The 22,320-nt window shown below is 45.0% G+C and overlaps 1 protein-coding gene across 6 annotated transcripts in view; it reads left to right on the plus strand.

Annotated features, from left to right (window-relative positions):
- Positions 1–22,320, plus strand: part of LOC147097811 (interleukin enhancer-binding factor 3-like) — a 51,558-nt gene that overhangs the window by 22,322 nt on the left and 6,916 nt on the right. For 4 of the 6 annotated variants that reach the window (XM_085971943.1, XM_085971947.1, XM_085971946.1 and 1 more), the window contains 12 exons: positions 3,031–3,122; positions 3,586–3,681; positions 4,141–4,252; positions 5,518–5,615; positions 5,707–5,818; positions 8,172–8,279; positions 9,450–9,652; positions 11,228–11,371; positions 11,648–11,785; positions 11,923–12,060; positions 14,837–14,999; positions 15,659–15,766. In XM_085971943.1, coding sequence (XP_085828069.1) covers positions 3,031–3,122; positions 3,586–3,681; positions 4,141–4,252; positions 5,518–5,615; positions 5,707–5,818; positions 8,172–8,279; positions 9,450–9,652; positions 11,228–11,371; positions 11,648–11,785; positions 11,923–12,060; positions 14,837–14,999; positions 15,659–15,766 — 1,512 coding nt within the window. Of the gene's footprint in view, positions 1–3,030; positions 3,123–3,585; positions 3,682–4,140; positions 4,253–5,517; positions 5,616–5,706; positions 5,819–8,171; positions 8,280–9,449; positions 9,653–11,227; positions 11,372–11,647; positions 11,786–11,922; positions 12,061–14,836; positions 15,000–15,658; positions 15,767–17,617; positions 21,604–22,320 lie in introns of those variants that run through there. The other 2 variants (XM_085971945.1, XM_085971944.1) reach the window with 2 other exon arrangements.

Here is a 22,320-nt window from a genome sequence, read left to right on the forward strand (position 1 = left end):
TGGTCCAATACACAGTAAATGTTAATACTTTAAATCTAGTTGTAATAAAATGACTTAAGGCTTCTGAACAAATAGCCCAGAAGACTTACAGCTAAGTTGAGAATTGTCCTTGATGATCGTGCATGTGTTCAAGTTGTTCAAAACCACTGGTTTATACGTGAGTGAGTTTGCATTGCAGCAAAAATGACCATTTCTTCTTGGGCCTTTTTCGAATGTTGCTTAGCTTCTGAAAAAGACCACCTGATACATGGCTGGCAGAGTTTTGGGTAATGTTTGGCTCTTCATGGCCTGATTGGATCCAACATTTTTATCCATTTTGAGCTGTTCAATTTGCAACATGTGTCGTGTAATCTTGCTGTTGTGTGGAGTCCCAAGTCCGAGGCCGCACCCAGTTGAGGTGGTCTTCAGTATTATCTGGCTATCCTGCCACTAAAGTGCTAATACTGTCTTCATCTAGGAGGCTGCTGATTAGGTATATTCAGATTCTTGGGCTATTATGTGACACTTGTTTCCAGGTGGCAGAAATAAAAGTGATGGCAAAGGTTAAACAGCTTGATGGGAACTTAATGAGGACGAAATTAGTTTGGAGGTCTGACTGGTAGTTCTCATTAGACCCGAACCCTTGTGTGACAAATTATGGAGATTCAGCCCCCTATGAATGATGACAGGCTTCTGTTTTTAATATCTGATGTGACTGGTCACTTCAAATTTGTCTGGTGCTTTCCCTGCTCTCGGAGAAAGGCACATTACTGTCTAGTACGCATTGAGGTATTCTGGGAACTGGGTAGCTTAGTGGGTTAGACTGGTCTTTCACCTATGACCTGGATTCAAATCCAACCACATTTGATGGGATAAAATTCTCTCTGGCTTTACAGTCATAAGTAAAATGGCCTGGGCAGTCTTGGCAACAGTTCCTAGTGGGCATTGGAGCACGAAACTGGCCCCAAATGGCAATCTCACTCTAAAGCCACTAACATGCCTCACCTTCAACACGTGTTTTTTAAAGGCATTATTCCTTTGTAAATAAACTCTTTCTAATTGCTTTGCATTCAAGCCTTTACCTTAATTTGATTTCCGAGCAAAGCCAGCAGTTAAGGTTAAGTACTTGGCACATGTACAGGAAACTTTGTTATCCGGAGGCTAAGTGTCCGGCAAGCTCGAGCCACTGGCAAAAATCAGGAGCCGTTTTGTTAGGTTTTTTTTCTTCTCGTGGCTTTTTTTCCCCAACAGTCAGGCTCTGCAAAGTCTCTGTAGCTTAGCAACAGCTTCAGAGAGACACTTCCAAGGTACGGGCTGACTGTTTAGAAGCTGTTGCTAAGCAACAGTGTTTGTTGTCAGATACGGAGATGAAAAGCTCCGTATGCTCCAACATTAACGCTGGTTTGTCCGGCAGTTTTGAGGGAACGGCAGCAGCTCGGTCCCGTTGGTGCCGGATAGCGCAAAGTTTCCTGTAAATGGATTGGGGACTTTCATTTGGGAGGAGTTCAGGAAGCCATCACATTAATTTGATAAATTTAGTTCAACTATAGGAAAGGTTTTTAATGTCTCGAGTAGCTGAAGTTTCAACTGCACAGGGTGCATGGTTTATGTCCCAGGCAGCATGTTTCCAGCTTACCGATTCTTCATGCTGCTGTCCTGTAACTTTTGTGGAGATGGTGGTTCAAGACTCCGTGTACAAAGCTTGTGTTATGGATGTCGGTCTAGCTTTAGTATCTGTAGAATTAGCAGGTTTTTAACTTTACTTTTAATAAACCTCTTCCATCCATAGTTTAAAATTACACCATGGCCTGATGGTGTTTGTTCCACTTTCCAGATTCTAGAGAATTGAGGGCTTGTATCATCCAGTAAGCTAAATATAATAATACACCCCTGGCTGGCTTCCTCTGTGTATCCTTGCATTGAAATCCGCTGCTCCAGCACAGATAGCTGAACTCTGCACAGGTCTGAGTTTGATCCTGGGTCTTTTCTGGTTTGTGTTGCTCAGTAGTTCACCAGTTACCAGGCTGGTCTGACTTCAGCCAATTTGACCAAGTATTCAATCATCTGGCACTTGGTAGACCTCAAACTAGTGTTACTGAAGGACTTCATGTAACTACTGGGCAGCATGTAGGTTTTGTTGATGAGCATATGGGCTCCTTGGTCAGGAATATCCATGACAAACTGACCTTATTTGAAACTCTGGTCAGTAATGGAACCACCAGACCATTCAGTTTTGCTGCAGTGCAGACACCACCAAGTTTTGAATATGCAGTGGGAGACTGAGAAATGTAACGATGGAGCTAATATCTCATTTGATGCTGAAAGCCTGTGCACCAAATAGTTAGACCTGAGATAATGGTCTTAATCTGAACACCTAACAGCTTAAACACACAACTGCTTTGTACAGTCACTCTCTGTTTAACAGTTTCCCACTGTATATAACATTTTATATGGTGTTTTTGATCTTTTTGATATTGCCTGTGGATTTACTATTTGATCACGTCTACCAAGCCTTCTAGTTTGTCAATTCTTTTAGGGACGCTGGACCTTTGACCAACTGGACGCTCTCTGTCATGGGGGCCTGGGCAGTCGACCCTCGTGGGCAGAGGGGGTTTCCCCCGGACAGAACCCCAAGCCTACTTCATAGCTTCCTTTTTCTGGTTCCTAGCTTAGTTCATTAAACATATCTACACTTCATTGTGTTAGTTAATGTCTTATAACCTGTAGAATATTGTTCACCCCACCACAGTACCATGAGTTTAGGGCTGCAGCTACCATCTAGGACAGCATATTAAAGCGATTAACTACTACAGGGATTAGTGTACATTCCTTTAGTGTCTATCTGCTCAGTGTTCAGGTGTAGGCTAGCGTTCTGCTCCCCGTTTAGCTACAAGACAAAAGTAGATTCAATAGAAATGTTGAGAGAGTGTTCACTGCAACTTGACTTTTGGTGGGGAGCCCTGTTTGCCCAATAGGATGCTGCCGCTCCCCGCCGCATGACAGAAACCCCTTGGTCAAACTGCCTGTCTTCTTATTCCACTCCATCAATAGAAACAGTAACGCTGAGTGAGCCTGCGGATGTATTGGACAGGCAGAAATGCCTAACCGCCTTGGCGTCCCTGCGACACGCCAAATGGTTCCAGGTTTGGATCTTGTTCTTACATTATTGTCTAAAGTAGAAAATGTTTTTTATTAAAATTATTGATTCTCTTCAGTTTTTTAATTAAGTGTGTGTTGAAATGATTTTTGAAATTTAATTTCTGTGCAACATTTAGCTTCTGTCGCGGCACAGCTGCTAACAAGCACTTAAGTAAATGAGCGTAATCTTCGTAAGATGGCAGCTCTAGCTATTGGGGCGGGGCTTCAGGGATTAATGTTAGTAAATATTTGTTTTGAGTATAATTGCATTGTTGCTGCTTTGTGTTAAGAGTAATTTTGCTCATTTTTAAAATACTAGATTGATATGAATGTAGCTTTCATTTTAAATGTAAAGACTTTTACCCTTGACAAAGTAGCACTGCAGATTTGAAAGTTTTTGCATTTTATGCTGAATTTATTTACAGGTCAGTAACTGAGACACTAACTTTCTGCTCCATGGTTTTATAGGCCAGGGCAAACGGGCTGAAGTCATGTGTCATTGTCATCCGTGTTCTGCGGGATTTGTGTTCAAGAGTTCCCACCTGGGCACCACTTAAAGGATGGGTACGTGGAGTTTATTTTCTGTTTTGGTGTTGTAGTCATCAGGGCATCTCGAGCTTTCTGGTTGCTGACCTCTGTGCGTGGGGAAGTTTTCTTGAGCTGGAAAACTGCAGTTTGTTGCTCTAGTAATTGATTTGTTTTCCTGTGTGATAACAATTCAACTATTGTCTCCTTTCTCTCCCTCGCAACCTGTTTCAGCGCTGTCTTGTATTATACCAGTTTGATTGGCTGGGGATTGAGTCTAGAACTTTTCTCTATCTTGGTACCATATCAGGTGTCATCTTCACCCACTATGCCATGGTAGTACTGGCATCCTGTCCTATTGAGTTATGAGCTGTTCTTGTGCTTTGGTTTGTGAAGAAATCCAATTTGCATCCTCTTACTTGTGCAGGGACTGATTTGAGTATGCATAATTAACTTCACAGCAAAGGCCAGAACTTAATATTTTGTTTTTAATTTTAGCCTTTAGAGTTGATCTGTGAAAAGGCAATTGGAACTGCTAACCGGCCTCTGGGTGCAGGAGAGGCAATGCGAAGAGTCTTGGAGTGCCTGGCTTCTGGAATTCTAATGCTAGGTAAGTGGTTGCTACAGTTGATGCTTTTGCCAGACGTTCACAGATAATTGAAATGTTTGTAACAATAATTAAATCACTTCTGCTTTTAGTCTTTTTTCTGCCTCTGGGTCCCTAGCCATTTGGTATAACTGCAAGTCAACTGTACAAAACTTGTGGTGTGTAGCTGCTTGGAGTTACATAACCGAGGCATTGAATATAAGAGCAAGGAGGTTATGATGGAGCTGTATAAAACACTGGTTAGGCCACAGCTGGAATACTGTGTGCAGTTCTGGTCGCCACACTACAGGAAGGATGTGATCGCGTTAGAGAGGGTGCAGAGGAGGTTCACCAGGATGTTACCAGGGCTGGAGCGCTTCAGCTATGAAGAGAGACTGGGCAGATTGGGTTTGTTTTCCTTGGAGCAGAGGAGGCTGAGGGGGGACATGATTGAGGTGTACAAAATTATGAGGGGCATAGATAGGATGGATGCTGAGGAGCTTTTTCCCTTAGTAGAGGGGTCAATAACTAGGGGGCATAGATTCAAGGTAAAGGGCAGGAGGTTTAGAGGGGATTTGAGAGGGAACTTTTTCACCCAGAGGGTGGTTGGAGTCTGGAACTCACTGCCTGAAAGGGTTGTGGAGGCAGAAACCCTCAACATTTAAGAAGCATTTGGATGAGCACTTGAAATGCCATAGCATACAAGGCTACGGGCCAAATGCTGGAATATGGGATTAGATTAGACAGGGCTTGATGGCCGGTGCGGACACGATGGGCCGAAGGGCCTCTATCCGTGCTGTATTACTCTATGACTCTAACCCTTTTTAAAGCAGATTCCTGCAGGTCAGTAGTGCTAAAAGTCCAAGAAGGGTCAGCCAGTTGCAGCTGGCAGGGCCTATTTAACTTTACCATTGACAACCAGAGGCCACCTCTTCAGTGTGAAGAAGGCACAAGAGGGTGATGCTAACTTGCTGTTCTTGAGATCACTGGAACAGAAGGGAACATGTTTCCCTTCCTATTCTAAATCATGTTTCTGCTTCATGTGCTTTGTGAGGAAGTAGTCTTGTACCATTGGGAGGCCCTTTCACCTTCAATGCTTGTTTCTGTAGATGCAGGAGTATGTAGACTGATTGCCCTGAGCTGCCACAGTCCTAAATTTGACATGGTCCTGGCCAGCTGTGTCTCTCTTACTTTTCATTGGTATTTTCAGATTCTGGGAAGGAATGTGTTGCCATTCTGAACTTTTTTTTTCTCTTTTGCTCTCCCTTTCTTGTGCTCGCGCTCTCTAGATGGGCCTGGTATCTATGATCCATGTGAAAAGGAAGCTACAGATGCCATTGGCACTCTTACCAGACAGCAAAGAGAGGACATAACCCAAAGCAGTCAGGTAAAAAATACTTTTGCATTGAACTGGCTTTGTTCTGTGCTTCTGAATTGCATTACCTGAATTGTTTCTAAACCCTCTCCATATTTTTCAGCATGCGCTGCGCCTGGCTGCCTTTGGACAGTTGCATAAGGTATTGGGAATGGATCCGCTGCCTTCCAAACTCCCTAGAAAACCTAAAAATGAAAATCCAGTGGATTATACCGGTAGGAAGTACAATCTGTGCTGCCCTTTAATTTTGATTGTAAATATCGTTGTGGTTTCACTGTACTATTTGCATCACACCTGTAAGACTTGAATTTGTGGATTAGATTTCTGGTTCTAGCTCTTTCCCCTTGGTGCAATTGTAATAGCTAGGCAGCAATCGAGTATTGGGTGATCTCTTTTATAAATTCCTTTTCTCGTCTATTTCCACATCTACCATAAATATCGATTGTGGTAACCTCACACATGCACTAGCTGACTGCAGATTAGGGATCAGATCCTGGGTCATAACTTTGTCTGTGTGATGCAATGCCACACTGTGCCTGCATTTACTTAATGAGCAGGGAGGAAATGCTGGAATCAAAAACCACAACTTGTATTTATCAGTAATTAACATAGAAACTAGGAGCAGGAGTAGGCCATTCGGCCCCTCGAGCCTGCTCTGTCATTTAATGAGATCATGGCTGATCATCCAAATTCAGTACCCTGTCCCTGCTTTCTCCCCATACCCCTTGATCCCTTTAGCCTTAAGAAATATATCTAACTCCTTCTTGAATATATTTAATGAATTGGCCTCTACTGCCTTCTGTGGTAGAGAATTCCACCGGTTCACCACTCTCTGGGTGAAGAAATTCCTCCTCCATCTCAGTCCTAAAAGACTTACCCCTTATCTTTAGTCTGTGACCCCTGGTTCTGGACTCCCTGACCATCGGGAACATCCTTCCTGCATCTAGTCTGTCTAGTCCTGTTAGAATTTTATAAGTTTCAATGAGGTCCCCTCTCATTCTTCTAAAGCTCCAGCGGATATAAGCCCAATCTCCCCTCATACGTCATTCCTGCCATCTCGGGTATCAGTCTGGTGAATCTTTGCTGCACTCCCTCCATGGCAAGAATATCCTTCCTCAGATAAGGCGACCAAAACTGCACACAATACTCAAGGTGTGGTCTCACCAAGGCCCTGTACAACTGTAGCAAGACATCCTTGTTCCTGTACTCGAATCCTCTCGCTATGAAGGCCAACATACCATTTGCCTTCTTAACCACCTGCTGCACCTGCATGCCTACCTTCAGCGACTGGTGCACAAGGACATCCAGGTCTCGTTGCACTTCTCCTTCTCCCAATCTATTGCCGTTCAGATAATCTGCCTTCCTGTTTTTGCCACCAAAGTGGATAACCTCGCATTTATCCACATTATCATGCTTCTGCCCAATCACCCAACCTGTCCAAATCATCCTGTAGTTTCTCGGCATCCTCCTCCACAGCACACACGCCCACCCAGCTTTGTGTCGTCTGCAAACTTGGAGATGTTACGTCTAGTTCCCTCGTCTAGATCATTAATATATATTGTGAATAGCTGGGGTCCTAGCACCGATTCCCTGCGGTACCCCACTAGTCACTGCCTGCCACTCGGAGAAAGACCCGTTTATTCCAACTCTTTGCTTCCTGTCTGCCAACCAGTTCTCTGGCCAAGTCAGTACCTTACCCCCAATCCCATGTACTTTAACTTTAACTTTAAACGCTAATCTCTTATGCGGGACCTTATCGAAAGCCTTCTGAGAGTCCAAATACACCACATCCACTGGTTCTCCCTTATCTATTCTACCAGTTACATCCTCAAAATTCCAGTAGATTAGTCAAGCACGATTTACCTTTTGTAAATCCATGTTGACTTTGTCCGATCCTGTCACTGCTTTCCAAGTGCTCTGCTATTACATCTTTTATAATGGACTGTGACACAATTAATTGTCACGCTTCTTCTTTGTTTCTTTGCCTCTTGAGTTGTATGCCAAATAACAGCTGTTACAGCTTCTTCAAAAATGTCTGTGCTTACACTTGGAGCTAAAACCTTGCATTTGATTTCCAACTAATCCAACTGACTTTGAACTGCGGTTTGCAAATCCAATGTGTGCCTGAGCACAGACTGAGGAAATATTAACATATGAGCAATGACTGACCGGAAAAGACCCTCTGGTCCATCCAGCCTGTCTCTCACACACCCTACCTTACCCAAAACCATGTGATCTCCTGGGACTGACAAAAAAAACCCCGGCCAATTGCGGGTGGTGGGGGCAGGGAGGAAGGAAGAGAGGAACCTGGGAAGTTCCTCTCCGACCCACCTTAGGCAATCAAAACAAGTCCAGTAGATCACACTGGCCCTGTAATTCTATGCAGTACCTACTTTTTTTGTGGGATACAGGGTATGACAGACCATGGGGCAGTGGAATCTTGAGCCCATTCTATAGTAGGGAAACAGACCGTGCATTTAGGCCTGGAAGCCATTGCCAGGTTTTCTACCTGTTGATGTAATCTGTTTACCATTCCATTTAACTTTTGATTCTGTTGAATTTTTTTAGTTCAAATTCCTCCAAGTGCATTCAGCACACCAGTGAAGCGGCCAATGGATGAAGACTCCGGCGAGGACAAGTCTCCTAACAAGAAGAAAAAGAAGACTCAAAAGAAAGGCGAGTTACCGCTGACTAGATTTGGTGGAGAAATGAGAATTTCACTTCAGTAGCGTAGTGCACTGAATTGTATTTACCAGGTTGTGCCATGGGACAGCACATCTTGGGTATAAAATATACTGAAATAATGTTGTGTACAGGATGTTTTCCCACACAAGCTGAATAAGTAAGTTTGGCTATGTGGGGAGGAAGGCAGAATTGAGTTCAGTTTTTAAACCCTGCAGAGGGTCTAATGAGGAAACTCCGTCTGTAGTTGAGGCTTTAGTAGAAAGTAAAATGTTTCTGTAGCAAGTCTGCTGATGCCCTTCAGCCCTTTTAGAAACAAAACAACTTTGACATCCTGCACACTTCAGACTTGCAATTAAGTCACTATCAATATTCCCTCTCTCTTTTTTCCCCACACACGGTCCTTTTGAATTTGCTGCCGCGGTCGAGCATGCTCCGTACCTTCCAGTGGCAACAGCTGGTGAGCGGCCTGCACGGGACCTCCCGATTGATGCGCGGCCTTGGTGGGGGGCGGCTTTGGTCTCTCGACCTGTTGCTTCACACTCCATTTCATTGAGTCTGGCAACAGCTGTTGCTGGAAGTCCAACTGACTACATTTGGAGACCTTTCAACCATTACATGGACCTCAAAAGAAAGTGGTTGTTTTCTGGTTATATTTATATAATTAAGGTGACTTGCGAATATTTATTTTCCTTTTTAGGCATCCCTTGTCCTATAATGTTGTCACTTGCTGAGGTATGGAGTAGTGCTCCATACCTCGCCTATGTGACTATTCTTCACGTGAAAGCTTCGATTGGTGTCTGCAGACTATTTGTTTATGTTGGAATGGGGACATTGTAGCCGAGCCTCGAGTCTGCCTTTATCTGACATCAACATGCATGCCCCAGGTTTGGCCAGTGGAGAGTGATCTTGAGCAGCAACCCTGGCTGACCTCCCTTCCCTAGCCGAGGACTGCTGAGGCTAATTGTACCGTCCCTCGTGTCAGACTGGCTCAGTTCAGCCAACTCTGTGCAGAACGGGTACAATATCAGTGAATTTATGCATTTATCAATATGAGGGGAGGTCCAGTCTTAGAATGCAGCCTATAGGAGCCACTTTTTAAAGGGGTATTAGATTTGTCTGTAAACTGGATTATGTCTTAAACTTGGTTTGTACTGACAGCAGCAGAGGAAAAGATTGAACCTGCCCAGGCAATGAATGCATTAATGAGACTCAACCAACTGCGACCAGGTCTTCAGTACAAATTAATCTCTCAGACCGGTCCTGTCCACGCTCCAGTATTCACCATGTCTGTGGAAGTCGATGGAAAGAACTATGAAGCATCAGGGCCGTCTAAAAAAACTGCCAAACTGCATGTAGCAGTAAAGGTATGATGCCGATTTTTGTATATCGCGTTTAAAATCCTTGCCCTCTATAAATGCTTCGGGCCTCCCCGCCCACATCAGTAGCAGAGCCTTTAGAATCCTCGGCTGTACTGTCATTCCTTCCGAAACTTCTTTTTCCCCCCCCCCCCCCCCCCCGCTTTGCTGCTTCCCCTACCTTTAAAAACCTCCTGATAACCCACCTCTGACCGAGCCTTCGGTCCCTTTCCCCTACCTTTTAAAAAAACCTCCTGATAACCCACCTCTGACCGAGCCTTCGGTCCCTTTCCCCTACCTTTAAAAACCTCCTGATAACCCACCTCTGACCGAGCCTTCGGTCCCTTTCCCCTACCTTTTAAAAACCTCCTGATAACCCACCTCTGACCGAGCCTTCGGTCCCTTTCCCCTACCTTTAAAAACCTCCTGATAACCCACCTCTGACCGAGCCTTCGGTCCCTTTCCCCTACCTTTAAAAACCTCCTGATAACCCACCTCTGACCGAGCCTTCGGTCCCTTTCCCCTACCTTTTTTAAAAACCTCCTGATAACCCACCTCTGACCGAGCCTTCGGTCCCTTTCCTCCAGAAAGGCTCAACATCTGTTCCTCTGTCCTTCTGAAGTATTTTTAAAGGTTTCTCTGTATTAAGGGTGGTGGTGTCTCCATTTTGGATTGAATGTGGCTCAGTGCTCTCTGGGTTTTGGCAGGCATTTCAGACCAAGCTGATTTAGTTCTTGCTGAAACTCAAGTGACGGTTTGAAGTCAAATGGTGTATTTCATTACTGGTATGTGGTCCTGATTCGGGGACAATCCACAATTAGTCCTCCATATAGTGATGGGTGAACTGCATCTTGCAGCTGAATTTGGGTCACCAAGGGCTATTTTAAAAAGATATTAACTCAAGATTGCAGAGTTTTGTTAACAGAAACTCTAAATAGCAATATATGACGTTGGAAGGGTTATAAAATACAATTCCGACACTGCTGAGGCGGCTACAAATACTTGGCCCTTCCAGAATTTCATCTCCCAGTTCTCACTTGGCTCAGCAATGATACTGATGTCCACTTACATTGGCAGCCATGATCCCTTCCAGCCAGCTCACTAAAATGACCAGGGAAAAGCTGCACTCTAAGCTGGTACTTGTGAGAAAAGATCGGATTTGGGTGTTGTGGTGGCAGCACCCCCTCGCCCTATATTAGCTATCCAGACTCACTATAAAGATTGGCCACTTGGGCAAGGTGCTGCAGGGCACCCTTCAGAAAAGGAGCAAAGTACCATCTGCATTGAGATTGTGGATGTACAACCACAACTGCAATGTCTGACTGAGTTGCTATCTATAAAAGGTTGCCTCATCACTGCTGCCAGTTTCCATGTGTGCCGTGCTGGTGGGAGGAATCTGGTGTGTGCCAGTTGAAGAGTTAAGGCTGTTGAATACAGTAAAATGTGCTATTCTTGTTTTGTCTGAGTAATGTTTTTAGCTCAAGAACTAAATGACTTTGGTATAATGCTTGCCATTTTGTCATCTCTGTAATTGAGGCATCTCTGACCTGTGTGAAACTAACTGGCCAGCTTGTTTTCTGACAGGTTTTGCAGGATAAAGGACTCCCAACTGGAGTGGAACCTGAGAAAGTTGAAGAAACCGTGGTTAAAGTGGAACCCAAGCCAGTCGCTCCAGCTCCCGCAGTGACTGTAAAACCACCTACTGTAACACCAGTGGCAGAGGCTGAGGTACAGTATCCTGTCTGGCAACAACGTTGAGTCTGCACAGTTTAATAAAAGCTCCATGGTGGGGTGCAGTTTTTCAGCGGTGGTAGGGATTCACTCTGGACAGTATAATTCACTCACTTGTACAGTGCTGAGGAGTCGGACTCTTCTCTTGGTAGGAATGATCTCTACATGTGTAGAGATGACTTGCAGCTAGGGTAGTGATGATTAACTCTACTGAATTCTTTACTTGACCAATGGTCTGTCTAACAGTATGTATTCTTCTGTTTCTCCATTCAGAGTGCACGTCAGCAAGGTCCAATTTTGACCAAACAAGGAAAGAATCCAGTTATGGAATTGAATGAGAAGCGAAGGGGACTGAAGTACGAATTAATATCGGAGACGGGCGGCAGCCATGATAAGCGGTTTGTTATGGAGGTAAGGGTTGAGGTGTAAGAACTATTTATGGAAACCAGATCTATTGCTCTTTGGGATGTGGAAAATGTTGCTGAGTATCTTGAATCTGGTTAATTGTCACTTTCTGAAATAATGCAAGGAATTTTTTTTCCCTCCAGGTTGAAGTTGATGGGCAGAAATTCACTGGGTCAGGCTCCAATAAGAAAGTGGCAAAAGCACACGCTGCTCTGGCTGCACTGGAAAAACTCTTCCCCCACCAGCCTCCTGTCGAAGTAAAGAAAAAGAGAATTGTTCAGGTAGGTCCTCTAGGCCTCTGCTTTTGCTGCCTCTACAATGTATGGGCTAAGAAAGAGCTGGCAGTGTAGACTCTGTCCTTCCAAGAACAATATATAGTCTGCATCAGCATTGGGTGTGCCCTAACATTGTCTCTCCTGCAGGTGTTCACGCTCATGTTTGGGTAATGGTTTTGTTGCTCATCTGAGCTTGGACGACTTGACCAGAGGAGTGCATGTGAATGCATCCCACCCTGTTCTTGCCAGCATCCATATATGCGCTTCCATAAGGATCATTAGATCGGGGTCAAAAGTAGAAGAACATAAATAGGAGCCCTTTGTGTCTGCACTGCCATTCGATGTCTTGGCTTTTTTCCCCCTGTTAAACAGACCAGTAAGATTCCAGGTTCGATCACCAGGCTATGCCCACCTTACTCTGGATGGTAATGCCTCGTGACTTGTTTAACCTCTGCTGGGATATGTGGCTATTGGGTGAAGGTGGGATCAGGTTTCACTTTGCAGCCATTGTGGTCAATTAGCTAACCGATACATGCTGATCTAGGTTCTTTCATGAGTTAATGGCCATTAAAGGGTGACGGAACAGGACTACCGTGAGTTGGTTCCTTCAGGAAACCGGGGAGAAAATTGAATGGGGAAAAGGCAACGTCTCCTGTTGCCACAAAAAAGCTAATGGAATACTGGGTTTTGTGGCAAGAGGTATTGAATGTAAAAGTGGATACATGTAATGGAGAATCTATATACAGGAAACTTTGTGCTATCCGGCACCGACGAGACCGAGCTGTTGCCATTCCCTCAACTGCTGGACAAACCAGCGTTAATGTTGAACTCCGTATCTGCCAACAAACACTGTTGCTTAGCAACAGCTTCTAAACAGTCGGTTGTACTCTCTAGCTTAGCAACAGCTTCAGAGAGACGTTGCAGAGCCTGACCGTTGCGGGGGGGGGGAAAAAAGCCACGAGAAGAAAAAAAAAACCTAACAAAACGGCTCCTGATTTTTGCCGGTGGCTTGAGCTTGCTGGACACTTGGCCTCCGGATAACACAAAGTTTCCTGTAAAATGTTAAGTCCACAGTTTGGAGTGCTGTGCAGTTTTGGGCTCCACATTCTAGGAAGGATATTGAGGCTTTAGGTGGGTTATAATGCAGATTCATGAGGATACTACTTGGTATGAGGAAATTCAAATACAAAGAAAGACTTGGAAAAATGGGGGTTATTTTCATTAGAACAGAGGAGAGTTTAAGGGTGATTTGGTAGAGGTGTTAACAATTATGAAGGGATGGGAGCAAAGAGACAGCAACAGACTGTTTCCAGAGGTTAAGGGGCCTCAAACAAGGGGACATATTAAATGCAAGAGCTGTAGGGCAGAGAGTAATGCAAGCGCTGTAGGGCAGAGAGTAATGCAAGCGCTGTAGGGCAGAGAGTAATGCAAGCGCTGTAGGGCAGAGAGTAATGCAAGAGCTGTAGGGCAGAGAGTAATGCAAGCGCTGTAGGGCAGAGAGTAATGCAAGCGCTGTAGGGCAGAGAGTAATGCAAGCGCTGTAGGGCAGAGAGTAATGCAAGCGCTGTAGGGCAGAGAGTAATGCAAGCGCTGTAGGGCAGAGAGTAATGCAAGCGCTGTAGGGCAGAGAGTAATGCAAGAGCTGTAGGGCAGAGAGTAATGCAAGCGCTGTAGGGCAGAGAGTAATGCAAGCGCTGTAGGGCAGAGAGTAATGCAAGAGCTGTAGGGCAGAGAGTAATGCAAGCGCTGTAGGGCAGAGAGTAATGCAAGCGCTGTAGGGCAGAGAGTAATGCAAGCGCTGTAGGGCAGAGAGTAATGCAAGAGCTGTAGGGCAGATAGTAATGCAAGCGCTGTAGGGCAGAGAGTAATGCAAGCGCTGTAGGGCAGAGAGTAATGCAAGCGCTGTAGGGCAGAGAGTAATGCAAGCGCTGTAGGGCAGAGAGTAATGCAAGCGCTGTAGGGCAGAGAGTAATGCAAGCGCTGTAGGGCAGAGAGTAATGCAAGCGCTGTAGGGCAGAGAGTAATGCAAGCGCTGTAGGGCAGAGAGTAATGCAAGAGCTGTAGGGCAGAGAGTAATGCAAGCGCTGTAGGGCAGAGAGTAATGCAAGCGCTGTAGGGCAGAGAGTAATGCAAGCGCTGTAGGGCAGAGAGTAATGCAAGCGCTGTAGGGCAGAGAGTAATGCAAGCGCTGTAGGGCAGAGAGTTAGAGAAACCCCTTTCCAGTTGAGGCTGTGGAATGCACAACTACAGTGAGTGATTGAAGCAGAGACCATGCAAATTCTTATAGGCTCGATAGGTGGTTGAAGGAAAAGGAATGAAGGGACATTGGAAGAGAGCGGGCAGCTCCGATTAGAGTTGCTGCTGGTGGCGGATAATCACCAACACGGACTGGCTGGACCAAATGGCTTGTTGGAGATTACAGGAAGTGCTAAAGGGTAGGCCATTTTACAACTTGGTATAATCTGAGTTGTCTCTATCGCATGGAGCTAACCTGTATGTCCATTCGTGTGTGTTCAGTTAGCCTTTCAAGGGGCCTCTTTTGTTGTGCACCAGTGTGTCTAGACTGCTTTGTGAAACAAAGATCCGATTGCAGAGGAGTGCAGCTATGTAGGCCTGTGCGACGAGACTCATTCGATCTGACAAACTTAGATCCACTCTTTATGCAGCTGCAAGTTTACAGTGGCAGTCGGGAAATGAAAAGGTCTGTTAGTTGCTGCACTGCTGTAATAAGTGAAACCTTCAGTGTTGAGAATCAAAGTAACACATGTATCTCTCCAAACAGCCACAGCAGCACAACATGGGATTTAGTGGTGGCATGGGAATGGGAGTGCTCCCTGCTGGTCCTCCTGCAGGTCCTCCTGTGCAGAGAGGTCGAGGCAGAGGACGTGGAAGAGGCGGCAGAGGTGGTTTCAATGCATCCAACAATTCTGGCTACATGTCTCCTGGTAAGGATTTTAATTTACTTTGTTCATTAAGTTCGAGAATATAAAACTCCTTCTACACAGCACCTTGTGCCTCCAAACGTTCTGCAGTGTACCGTGGAACGTGCCCGACTGAAACAATGACCATTCTATTTCCTACACCAACCATACTGTGGCATTCTGTGGATGGCTAAGTTGGGGGCAGTTTTATGCTGTGGGCCATGCCCACTAGAGCAGGGAAGAGACTGCCCAACCTTATTCCCTGTAGATCTGAGAGTAAAATGAGCCAATGCTGATCTGCCAAAGTAGAAAGAGGATTCCTAGTTCACCTTGCCTGCAACCTGCCTTCCCTTTCAATCCGGGCTTCATGTTCCCTGGTGAAATGTGTATGGAAACGATGGTGTAGGCATCTCGGCTGGACTTCCAATTCTAGCAACTGATTTCTCACTGGTCTGACCCTCTATTGGAATGAAGGGGTTGTCCAGGGCTCCAGTTTATGCTGCCAGAGTTGGTGTCTATGTAATTGCGGAACCTTGCTGATATCCGGGACCAGTTATCGACGTTGTCCTAGATCACTGTACCACGGAAATGGTCTCTGGATTACTGTGGCTCATCAGTCCAGTCATGTGCAGGACAGACGCTCTTCTGCCAGCTCTACCTGACGAGTGTTTTTTCCGCCCCAGGGACTGGCTATGGTGGAGGAAGCTATGGATATGGTGGTGGTGGTGGTGGCGGAGGAGGGGGTGGTGCTAACTACGGTTATGGATCTTCTAATTCCTCTGGTGGATACGGTAAGATTTAATTGTAAAAAGCGTATCTAATGGACAACTTAATAAGATTGTGTGCTACGTGTTGTTCTCGAGCAGGGGACAGATTGCAATTTCTATGATCCCCTTGGGGGCATGTGTGTAAGAGAGAAGGGTGAAACTGAATAAAATGTATGTGGTCCCCCCCCCCCCCAAAAGCTGGCATTGTGAATCAGCATAAACCTGCACCGCAGTAGCACACCCCAACTCTGAATTGACTTGATCTGTCACTTTCCCATTACCCTACAGTTGAGTTCTGTGGAATGTGAGTGAAGCGGTAATCTGCCGGGGGGGGGGGGGGCCAGGCCGCGCACAATAAAGACAATTTAGAGGCAACATTGGTCACTGGCATTAATTATATAGCTCTTGGTGCAGAGCGGCTGGTGAGTAGTGCTGTAGATTATAAAAAAAATAAAAAGTTTAGCATCTCCAGTAAGACTGCAGGAGTGAATTATCCAAGCACATTAGGGTCAATTTTCTTTCTCCCCCTCTTTTTGAATTATGCATGCTTGCCTTGGAGCTGACCTTTTTGCAGCCGAGGCTGATATTGTAAGGAGCTGCTGGAAGGTGGTACTGTATTGAAGTTTCAGCAATTTTTCACTCCTCGCTCGTGCGGAGGGTAAACATCAACACAGACTGGTTGGGCCGAATGGCCCGTATCCATGTTGTAGCTTCTATGTATCCATCTAGGAATTCATGCCAGTCGGCTTCTGAGTAGTGTCAATCCTGATGTTGGGCGAGGGGAATAATCGAATTAAAACTGAACAAAACATCCGAGTCATAACTTTGTCCTCCAATATAGTAACTGGCTCCTGTCCTTTAGAAGTCACTGGTGGAGGTACAGTTCTATTAGAGGACTGTGGTGTCTTAGTTAGTCCTATAAATTTTCATTTTAAGTTGGGTTCTTTGTTTTATTTAGTCTAAGAAATTAATCTGGTTTTCCTTAGTCTTTAAGAAATTAATCTGGTTTTCCTTTCAGTGATTTTCAATGACTGAAATGCTCAGAGCAGCCCTAGCTTCTCAAGTTTCTGTGCAAGAAAGCTGTGGTTACATGCCAGAGAGAAATTCTCTCAGCTAGTATGGCAGGTTCACTGCTTACTAAAGATGGCACCTTAGGGTAGTGCTAGTGTTCAGCTGCCAGCTGTTTGAAGTGGTTGGGTTTCTGAATATAAAGCACATTATTGATGTGTGATTCTGTTCTCCTTCCCCCCCCCCCCTCTTCCTGAAGACATCAACTCTTGCTGGATGCCCTCATCCACATGTGAGTGAGCCTAGGCAGAGACGGTCAGCAGATTCCTGTGAGCAGCATCACGGCTGAGGCTGATGCTGTCCTTGCCTGACATCCTTTCATGCTGACTATGCAGCAGGGTCACTGGGTGGTGATTAGGAGCAGAAATACTGGCTTCCCCCTTTCTCTCCCCTCTCCCAACATTATAGGGTGATGTACGTTGTAATCCAATGACCGAGATCAGCTGACCAGCACAGACTGGACTTTGTCTATGGCTCCGTTCTGCACCGTATGGTGTGCACTTGCCAACCAGCCCTCTGGTGAGCTAGGTGTTAATGCCAGAAGACTCTTCTTGTGTGTCTCTTCGTGTTGCAGTTTGTACATGCTGCTTATTGCTGAATTGTAGTTTTATATTTCTCTGCTTTGTAAGCCACACGAAGCAAACCGCATTTATCAACAAACTGAAATCTGTACACAAGGAAGCAGCTTGCCTGAGAAAAAGCCACTTGCACGAGGTGACAGGAGCAGAGAAATCTAAAAAAAATTGGCATTCTACCTTTTACCAAGCACGCCTAATTTTTTTTTTTTCTCTCTGCTCTGTCTCCCAGCTGTAGGTGACTTTTTCAAAGACAGCTTCCAAGATTTTCCCTCTGGCTAGAGGGTGAAAATTCATACAAAATCCTGCCCCTCCCACTTTGGTCTAATTCATTTGAACCGTTGACGCCCAAAATCTGTAGACACATGCTGGACTATGCTGCTTCATCTGGACTCTGATTTCTTGTCGTGCCCACTCATGGCAAATACCCACTAGTTTTTGACTCAATTCTGGCATCCATCAGAGAAGTGTTTTCTGTCTGCAGTATTTGTCATCTTTTGTATTGACGAGACTTTGGGGAGGAGGCTTCAACAAGACCACAGCACCTGAAAAGCAATAAATCTGTGTTAAAAGCAATGGAGAAGCAAAAGGATTTCACTGTCCAAAGAAGCAATTCTGAATACTTTTTACCCAATGTTGAGTCCAGTTTGAATCAGCTCTTGGACCCTATTGAGTGTCGGTCTGAATTTGAAGTTTAAATCTGATTGAAGGTTGTCTAAATATGGTCGGTGCTGGTGATGTGCAACATTGACCGAACATGCAGCAGGAGCAGTTTAATCGAGACTCCATTTTAATTCGATGAATAAATGTAGGGTAGAGTTCCCCATCAATAACTAACCAGGCCAATTCTACAAATGGAATTTTGCATACTAGCACTGCCTAGAGGCAGGACTTTGGGTCCGATCTGTAAAGGCCCAAATAATTAAAAACCCGATCTAGTGCTTGATCGCGTTGCGTCCAAGTGTTTTAATGATGCAGCTGTTGGTGGTTTCACACCTTGTGGCAGTTGGTGCCACTGAGAAGGGGCATGTCATTTATGCCGATGGATTTTGGGGAGGTGTTGCAGATGAGAGTGCTATGATTCTGGCCAAAGTTAACAGGATATTTAACTGGTCTACAGAATGCTTATAATTCTACGTGTTGAAAAGGAGCATGCTGAAGTTCAGCCCGGTTAGATAACGCGCACGCGCGTGTGCACACGCACCCCCTTCCCAGATTTATCTGTTACCAAAAGGTTTACATTCTGTTTTGGTGATAGATTAACTTGGCATCTGGTTTAGGTTCTAAAGGCAACAGAGAACTGGAACTGCATCTCCACATGGCATTTTGCTGCTTAAAGCATGTAGCTTCCCTGAAAACATGAAGTGTCACTCTGCTAGAATCAACCTCGTACTGATTCAGGTAGCTTTGAAATGGAATTGTCATACTTCCACACACTGCCTGATGACCCCTTTCCATCCCATTCATGGGCATAGCTAATGTAAATACAAATGTGGAGGGGCTTACCTGTCCAGCAGCCAAAGGGTTGACCTGTTGGACGACTGTATGGAGTCTAGTTACTGTATCGGCAGCCTCCGGTGTCCATGCCTGTTATGTGAATTAAGAGCAACATTTCTAGGAACAGAAAAGGCATATTGACCCAACGAGTCTATTGCTTTTCATAAACCCCACCCACCTATTCTACCATATCCCTCAATCCCTTCTCTCTGCAGAAACTCCCCTCCTTATTGAGCCCAATTACTGTCTACTTCGGTGGATTTCAAACCTTGGTGTTTCCTCTAGATGGAGAGAAATTGCACCGGACTTCCCTCCTGAACTCGTACAACCACAGAAAAGTACAGCACAGGAGGCCACCATGCAGCCTACCCAGTCTGCGCCGGCTCTTTTGAAGAGCAATCCAGTTAGTCCTGCTCTTCCCCAGATCCCTGCAGTTTTTTCTCCAAGTATTTAGCCAATTCCCCTTTGAAGGCTCCCATTGAATCTGTCCACTGCCCTCAGGCAGTGCATTCCAAGTCCTAACCACTCTATTGCATTTTAAAATAAAAAGTTTTCCTCCTGTTGCCTCTGGTTCTTTTGCCAATCACCTTAAATCTGTGTCGTCCTCGTTCGTTATCGACCCTTCAGCCATTTAATATCTAAACCCTTCATGGTTTTAAACATCTATCAAATCTCTGGGCCTTCTCTGCTCCAAGGAGAACAACCCCCAGCTTTTCTAGTCTATCCACGTAACTGTAATCCCTCATCCCTAGTACTATTCTAGTAAATCTCTTCTGTACCCTCTCCAAAGCCTTCATGTTCTTCCTGAAGTGCGGTGCCCAGAATTGGACACAAGACTCCAGCTGGGGCTGAACAGGCGTTTTATAACGGTTTGGCGTAATGTCCTGGCTTTAGCCCAGGATCCCATATGCTTTATTTACCTGTCCTGCCACCTTTGAAGATTTGTGCAGAAGCACCCCCCCCCGGTCTCTGTTCTTGCACCCCCTTTTAAAATGGTACCATTTCGTGTGTATGTATATCTCTCTCTAGTCTGAAAACAGCCGTTCACCACGGCTCGGTTTTCTATCCCGTAGCCAGCTTTGTATCCATGCTGCTACTGCCCCTTTTATCCCATGAGCTTCAATTTTGCTAACATGCCCAATATGTGGTACAATCAAGTTAGTTAAACACGATTTGCCCGTAACAAATCCGTGCTGGCTCTCCTTTATTAGTCCATGCTAGTCTAAGTGGCTGTTAATTTTCGCCCAGATTATTGTTTCTAAAAGCTTCCTCCCCACCAATGTTAAACTGACTGGCCTTGCCAAGTTTATCCTTCTCCCCTTTTTTGAACCGGGGTGTAACATTTCCAGTCCTCTGGTACCACCCCTGTATCTAAGGCGGACTGGAAGATTGTGACCAGCACCTCCACAATTTCTACCCTTGCTTCCCTCCGCAACCTAGGATGCCTCCCATCCGGACCAGGTAACTTAGCCACTTTAATTACCGCCAGCCTTTCTAGTACTTCCTTTTATCTCTTTTTATCTCATCCAGTATCCCAGCAACCTCCTCATTTACCATAGCTTTGGCAACGTCCTCTTCCTTGAAAAACACTGCTACAAAGTACTCATTTAGTACCTCAGCCATGCCTTCTGCCTCCAACAATAGTTCTCCATTTTGGTTCCTAATCGACCCCAGCGCTCCTGACAACCTTTTTACTGTTAATATGTCTGTAGAAGACCTTTTGGATTCCCTTTTATGTTCGCTCCCAATCTATTCTCGTACTGTCTCTTTGGCCCTCTTATTTCCTTTTTCACTTCTCTGTACTTTTTGTACTCCGCCTGATTCTCCCTTGTATTATCAAACTGACATCTGTCATGCGTCCCTTTTTCTGCTTCATCCTACTCTCCAACTCCTTTATCGTCCAGGGAGTCCTGGCTTTGGTTGCCCTTCCTTTCCCCCTTGTAGGAATGTACCTAGACTGTTCCCAAACCATCTCACTGATTTTAGTTTGTCCTGTTTGAGTCTTCACTGGTCAACATTATGGCTAAATGAGTTTAATTCAGTTCACAGTCTCTTACTGGTGCTCAGAAGTTGCTAGATTTTCAGATACGAGAATATAACTGCAGCATTTTTTTTGACGGTTTCAGTGATTTCCAAAAGTAAACCGCGCCCCTCACACTAGAGTGCTTCTTTAACCTACCCTTTCAGACAGTATGTGGCTCACTGCTAACCACATTCACTAAAGTAAACTGCACCGGACCTTACAGGCTGCATCTACATTGAGTTATTTCAGTGAGTAGAATATTTTCACACTGACCCAAAGTTTTACTGGATAAAATTAGCCATAGTATTTTCGGGGCAGAGTACAACATGCTGGCTATGGTAGTACTTGATTCAAAGCGACACTGCAGGGATTTCTGGCTGTGTTCTTGCTGGGCTTGATTTTAATGTCATTTTAGACCAGTAAGTGTTATTTCCTAGTGTAGGTAGTATAAAACTTACAGCAATGTACTGACCCTACCCCATCAAAAAATACAGGTTTCAGGTGAAGCAGTAGGGTTGCAATTCTTCATGGGATGTTCTGTATGACCTATTTTATTGTGCCTCTCTTAGTTAACATTTTGACGCTCATTTTTATGTGTTGTATCTTTTTTTCTACAAGAGAGCAATTGTATAGCATCCTGAGCAGGACCGATGTCAGTTTGTTTCATTCAAGTTCAATAAAAGTTTATAAGGAATAAATGCAAGCTTCGAGTGAAAATGGCTTTAACCAGGAGTGGGGTGGGGCTGTTAGCATTTTATTCTGCCTCTGCAACATTTGGCTCTGTTTGGGTAAGTATATTGTGTTGACGATTATTGCTTGGTATTTTGAACAAAGTGCAGTAGTTACCCATCCTGAATTATTAAGCCCTCCAGCCGGTGCCCTAAAACTTTAGGACTTGAGTTATATGGAGGGTCACAGACCTGTGATTTTCAGAGAAATGAAATGGAATCGTGGAATGCGATCCCCAGAGTGCCAGTAAAACTCCCAGGTAATGAACAATGTGACTGTCACCCTGAGCTGTGGCCCTAGTTTTGATGCTTGGGATTGTGCAGTATTTCCTAATGGATGTTCAATGCTTTTAGCCAAAAGAAAAACCTCTGGCCTGGATGCATCCAAGTTGCTGGTGGGTGTGGCCATGTGAATACATCACTTGTGCAGTGCCACAGATTAATTTTGTTTTTTATGCATCGTGGAATATCGCTGGCAAGGGCAACATTTATTGCCCATCCCTAGTTGCCCTTAAGGTGGTGAACCGCTGCAGCCTGTGGTGAAAGTGCTCCCACAGTACTGTTGGGTAACTGGTTCCAGGATTTTGACCCAGTGACCATGAAGGAATACCGATGTCCAGGTTGGGATAGTGTGACTTGGAGGTGATGGTGTTCCCATGCACCCGTTGCTCAATTCCTTCTAGATGG

Source organism: Somniosus microcephalus, chromosome 31 (genome assembly GCF_052327205.1).
Source record: "Somniosus microcephalus isolate GS21.2 chromosome 31, FLI_Smic_1.0, whole genome shotgun sequence".
NCBI lineage: Eukaryota > Metazoa > Chordata > Chondrichthyes > Squaliformes > Somniosidae > Somniosus > Somniosus microcephalus.